Source organism: Lipotes vexillifer, unplaced genomic scaffold (assembly GCF_000442215.2).
Source record: "Lipotes vexillifer unplaced genomic scaffold, Lipotes_vexillifer_v1.1 scaffold325, whole genome shotgun sequence".
Taxonomy (NCBI): Eukaryota; Metazoa; Chordata; class Mammalia; order Artiodactyla; family Lipotidae; genus Lipotes; species Lipotes vexillifer.
The window spans coordinates 1,676,973-1,683,222 of record NW_006799313.1 but is presented as its reverse complement, the minus strand read 5'-3'; the positions used below and the strand labels follow the sequence as shown (position 1 = coordinate 1,683,222).

General features: G+C 50.4%; 1 protein-coding gene across 1 annotated transcript in view; it reads left to right on the top strand.

Annotated features, from left to right (window-relative positions):
- Positions 1-6,250, top strand: part of MYOF (myoferlin) — a 160,916-nt gene that overhangs the window by 135,097 nt on the left and 19,569 nt on the right. The window contains 3 exon segments of the mRNA XM_007471569.1: positions 1,604-1,759; positions 2,185-2,276; positions 6,096-6,250. The exon segment at positions 6,096-6,250 is cut by the window's right edge and continues 11 nt beyond it. Coding sequence (XP_007471631.1) covers positions 1,604-1,759; positions 2,185-2,276; positions 6,096-6,250 — 403 coding nt within the window.

Sequence of the window (6,250 nt, the reverse complement as noted above, 5' to 3'; positions counted from 1 at the left end):
TCAGCAGGACCAGTGCAGCACTTTCCCAATCCATTGTCCTTGCCACCCTTCTCATCCACACTCTAGTCCATCTTCCACGCAACCAAATCTGATCATGTTTCTCGACCGCTTAAAGAAGGCTTGAGTTTCCACCGGGTCAAGTCTCAACTCCTTCCAAGGGTTGGGCCGGCCTTTCACAAGCTTCTTGTCTTTCCTGCCACTGCATCCTCTCCCAGCCCCCAAACACACCCTGTCGTCTCACAACTTGGAGCTTTGGGACAAGTTCTTCATTCCCTAGATGCCCTTTCTTCCCTCTCTGTGGTCTGACAAACTCCTACTCATTCTTTTAAGCACCAGCTCCGATGTCACATTCTTTGTGAAGTGTTCCCTGGTTGCTCCTGGCAGGGTGACTCACTCCTACCCCAGGCTCCCCAGGTCCCTGCTGCTACTAAAGTACCATTCACACTGTAAGTATCTGCTTTCACAACTGCCCCTCCCTCCAACCACAGTTGGCAAATCCGTGGCAGATGTGCTGTTACTTCCTAATCCTTTCGAATAGCAGACATTGCTAATCTATCAGACCATTTTACCCTACATGTGGTTTCAAAATCCTTCTCATTATAGCTTTCCACCAAGCCATCAAAGATAGCATCAGAGTCAAACCTATTTAACACCCCTGTGCCAGACTGGATTCCTAGAGTTCATTTTTTGGCCTCCAGTACCTGGCACATGGTAGGTGCTTACATCATGCTGCTTTACTGAGTGAAAGTAGCTGGAACTAAGACCCACGTGTTCTGAATCCAGCTTTGGTGCTTTCTCTTGTACGCAAGCTGCTTTCAAGATAAAATATAAGGCTTCTCAAGCTGGCCTGATGGCTCACTCATTCAGAAACTGCTTATTGTGTCCCTGCGTCATGCCCAGCCCTGTGTTAGGTCCTGGAGATAGAGTGATAAACAAGAAATATTTCCCTCCCTCAGGAAGCTCACAGTCTAGTGAAGAATATAGACAATAAATAGACAGTGACGACGCAGAGGTCAGTGCTGCAATAGGGGTGAGTGCGGGGTTAGAAGAGAGTGTTAGGAAACCTATCCAACCCAGGGGCAATCAGGGAGGTTTCCTGGAAGAAGTGACACTTTTCAGCTGAGACCTGAGGGATGAACAGGAGTTTGCCTGGGAGTGGATGGAAGGGGGTTTACAGGGGTGATGCAGAAAAAAAGGGAAATCACCCTTTATACTTTATTGGGTTTAAAAAATAATCATTTTTATTCCTATCTTCAAAACATGTGCAGAATTTCACTTCTTATCACCTCCTTTGCCATCATACTGGTCCAGGCCACCTCCATGTCTTGCCTAGGTTTTTGCCAGGCCTCCCTACCTCTGCCCTGCCCTGCCCTGTCTTCTCCACTGTGATCTATTATGTAATTACTTTATCATCACTCATTTTCTCCACTGGAAACATGCAAAGCACACCATAGCTGTTTCTTTCACAAAAGGCAGCCCTTCATCCCCCAATCCCACAGCCCCTGTGGCTGCCCCCAGTGTCCTGGGGGAAAGGACACTGCCCCAAGCCCTCTGCCCTGATCGCCCAAGGTCCTGCCAGTACATCTGTGTGTCTCTCTCCTAGGGTTCCTTCAGAATCTACCCACTGTCCGATGACCCCAGCGTGCCGGCCCCTCCCCGGCAGTTTCGGGAACTACCTGACAGTGTCCCACAGGAATGCACGGTTAGGATTTACATTGTTCGAGGCTTAGAGCTCCAGCCCCAGGACAACAATGGCCTGGTAAGAGTTTGGGCGTGGAGCCTTCTCCTATAGCAACATAATTACAGTCATCGGCCACAGTAATTGTCATGTTCTTTCTTTCTGGGCTCTGTTATCTCACAAGGGGAAAGATACTCTATCAAAACAATCTGTTCAGGAGGATTGTCCCAGTGGGGATTTATCTCAGAGCTTGAAGGGGCTTTGGAGCCTCTGGTTCACCCCTTCTCATTTTACAGAGTGACTCGGAGAATTGCTTTGTCACTGCTCCCTGCCACTGCCTCTCCAAAGGTGCGCTGGCTGCATGGCGCCAAGAGGAAGCATTGCCCAGACCTGGTCTGAGGCTACCCCTTCTCACCAGGGCGGGAGCGGGTGTGGAATCTGTCCCAGAAACTGCCTTGAACTGCACCCCACGGTGACATAACCTGCTGTCTGTTTTGTCCCCATAGTGTGACCCTTACATAAAAATAACACTGGGCAAGAAAGTAATGGAAGATCGAGACCACTACGTCCCCAACACTCTCAGCCCGGTGTTCGGCAGGTAACGGGCATTTCCTAACGCTTTTCTGTGGTTCTTTTCTTCTTGGCCTCTGTGCTGAGGATGCAATGGGTGCTAGGCTCTGCTCTAGGCCCAGAAGCTGTGAAACTGTGTCTGTGAACTATTCAAATATCCAGGTCTGTGGGGCAGGTGATAAATACGTAAATGCACAAATACAAGAAATTTGTGGAAGTGAAAAGTACCATGAAGAAAACTAAACCAAGTCTGAGAGATTTGCTGTGAGACCTGGAGGGGCGGGGGGCGGGTAATGAGGCCCAGGAGTCCGGAGAGTTTGTGGCTTCTAGACAAGAGGGTAGGTGGTGACAGGTGGTTCTCACTCCCTGATCCTGCTGAGCTCTCTTTTCTGGGATGCTTTGATTCCACCACTTTGAGCCAGTGTATGTGTTATTGACTCTGTTACCAAAACTGAGAAGGCAGCAGAAAGTGATGGGGTCAGATGTCCTGCTCCCTGTCTTCTGTTCCCGAAGATTTTATTTATGGCTGTGTTGGGTCTTCGTTGCTACGCGTGGGCTTTCTCTAGTTGCGGCGAGTGGGGGCTGCTCTTCATTGTGGTGGCAGGCTTCTCATTGCAGTGGCTCCTCGTTGTGGAGCACGGGCTCTAGGCATGCGGGCTTCAGTAGTTGTGGTTCATGGGCTCTAGAGTGCAGGCTTAGTAGTTGTGGCTCGTGGGCTCTAGAGTGCAGGCTCCATAGTTGTGGTGCACGGGCTTCAGTAGTTGTGGCACGTGGGCTCAGTAGTTGTGGCTCGCAGGCTCTAGGGCGCAGCCTCACTTGTGGCGCGCGGACTCTAGAGCGCAGGCTCCATAGTTGTGCACAGGCTCAGTAGTTGTGGCTCGTGGGCTCAGTAGTTGTGGCTCGTGGGCTCAGTAGTTGTGGCTCGTGGGCTCTAGGGCACAGGCTCAGTAGTTGTGGCGCACGGGCTTAGTTGCTCCACGGCATGTGGGATCTTCCTGGACCAAGGCTTGAACCCGTGTCCCCTGCATTGGCAGGTGGATTCTTAACCACTGCGCCACCAGGGAAGTCCCCCAAAGATTCTTGAAATAGCATTGCCATCTTCATCATTGCCATTTTACATCTGTTCTGGACTGTTACACTGATCTCATCAGAACCTTCTGAAGGGTAAGGCGCACCCAAGTGACCTCTAAAGAGGACTGGCTTTTTTCAGCTATGAACTACTTACACGTTTAATAATAGCTACTGTCTGCTGAGCTCTTACTGTGGATATGCACTATGCCGAGCCCTTCGTAGAAAACATCTCAAAAATCTCACAACTCTGAGGGGCTACCCTCACCTGACAACAGAGGAAACAGAGGCGCGGAGGCAGTCAGCGCCACCTCACTCCACTGCTGAGCAGCAGAGCCGGGACTCACGCCCAGGCCACCTGAATGCAGCTTCTGCAAGGCCGCCACCATCTGATTTTCACCTCAGTGTCAAACCCGGCAGCTGACAGGGCAGGGAGAAACGGCCCCGCTTTACAGGTGACAGAAACAGGGCACCAGAGCTGTGTCCACAGAGCTGGTGCACTGGGCAGCCAAGACTTAGGTAGAAACTCCTGACCAAGCCCCAGGCTTTTCCAGCACCCCTGGTAATGTTTCATATTCCGGGCCAAGCCATCACCTGTAGAAAAATGTTCTTTGCACAAAACATTTGTAAAAACAGTGCTACCTTCCCCCAGAACCCTGCCGAGAAGAACACTTTGTTCTTATTTGACGTGTGCCTGTATTTTAATTTCTGGCTTTATTATCCTGCCCACCCGCTTCTTCTCTACTCGCGTTTGTTGGTGGGTGCCCTTATGCAACCCTTCCCTCTCTTGTGTGTACGTGCGTGTGCACGCGCGCACATGCACACACTCTGTGCTGTACACCCCGGGGCCGCGTGCCAGAGCCAGGCAGTGGAAGTAACCCTCTCGCAGGGCAATATGATTGTTTTCCTTTTCTTCCCCTGATCCAGCCCTGAGGTCTAGACAGGAAAAGGCACGCAGGGCAGGAAGGAGGGCTCCATGCGAGGGAGACAGGGAAGCAGGGAAAGTCAGCTTTTACGGGAGAAAGGGGGCCCTGTCTGAAAGGAAGTGATGCCGTCAGGCTCCACACGGCCAATCGCCATCTGGTGACCGTGCAGACATCACCCCGCCCAGCAGGGTGGAGCCAGGGAGACGCGGTTCTGCAACCCCGCCCACGGCTGCGGTCCCTGGCCTCAGTCTTCTCCAGGGTGACGATCTTCTCAGCGGAGACCCTCAGGGATTCCATGAAAGGAATTCAGGAAGGAGCAGCCTTTCCTACGTGCTCGGCCACTGTTCAGCATTGTTGGCCCATAACATTCAATAGGATGTCAGTCTGCCAGAAGATGTTAATTGTGTTCTAAAGAAAGACGTATTCCTTCATCAAACCAAGATGCTTGGGTTAAAAAGATAACTGCAGGACTTCTCAGAACCTTCAGTTTGCCCAGAGGAACACCAGAAGTGGTTCTCAAACTTATTTGAGCAAAAAATTATTTTTCTCAAGGGACACATGTTACCTGTCCCTTAGAATCCAGTAATGGAGTTTGGGGGCTCGTGTGGATATGGTGCTTCAGGTGTGGCCATGACTCCAGCACCTTCTATCCTGGGCCGCCTTCCTCCTGCAGGCCCCCTCCTGGCTGCAGCAGTCTGGAGAAGTCACTGAGATGTATCTAGGAGACACCCGAGAAGCTTGTCTCCAGAGCCCCACTGACACATACCCTTCTGCTCAAGAGATTAATACTCCTGGCTCTTTGGACAAGAACCAGTCCACACACCAGAGTGACAGGAGGACAAGTGGAGGCACAGTGAGAGAGGAGAGATGCAAGAGGCCTCTCACAGTTTTCTGTCCAGTTTATTGAGCACCTACTATGTGACTCACCCCTCTGTGTGCAGATACAGAACCGAACCCCACCCATCTGGAGCTTATGCTGTACAGTTATCACCGTCTCAGAACTGGCGCCATATTGCTCACCTACCACAGAAATTACTGTTTGATTATTTATCGTTCTCTCAGAAGTGTTTGCATTTTAATACAGATACTATAGAAAAGCCTTCTCAAATCAGTGGCAGAGCCAGAGGGCCTGGGAGGAGGGAGGGAGCCTTCTTGGCAGCCTTCCACTTCCCCCCTCCAGGCCCTCATGCTCCTGTGGGGTGAGTCCAGGGTGTTCCATGGGGTGGTGGTCTCTGTTGAGGCAGAGAAGGGAACACAGTAGGGGCACAGATATGGGGGCTATAAATCAGGGTGCTTGTGCCTTACTAATCTCCCAGCTGGGTAGAGATGCCTGGGTGCCCAGATAATAGGCATATATGCTAATAATATAATTATTAATAATTATTATATAACTTATAATAATTTATTATTTATTATTACTATTATAGCTATTGGGTTTTGAGTAATGCACTCATACCAAATGCTTTCTAAACATTTCTTCCCTTGACCCTTGTATCAATATGGGATGGTAGGGATTATTATCACCATTTTACAGATGAGAAAACTGAGCACAGAGAGATTAAGTAGCTGGCCTAGGGTTCCGCAGCTAGTGAGCAGCAAAGCTGGGGTTCTCGTTAGGCATTTAAAGCCCCGGATCTTCTCCTGAGCAAGTGTACAATCTGTTGCTCTCATTACTAACGTGCACTACTTAATCAAGCACCCCTGCCCGCCGCCACCCACCTGGTTATCCCGGCCATGATATCCTCCTCCTGCAGCCCCGGCCCCAGCCCGGGGAGTCTTTGTGCAGAGCCCTGGTTTGTGTGAGACACCCGGGTGGGATCATGGAGATTCTAACCTTGCATTTGTTTATTCAGAATGTATGAACTGAGCTGCTACTTACCTCAAGAAAAAGACCTGAAAATTTCTGTCTATGATTATGACACCTTTACCCGTGATGAAAAAGTAGGAGAAACGATTATTGACCTGGAAAACCGATTCCTTTCCCGGTTTGGGTCCCACTGCGGCATTC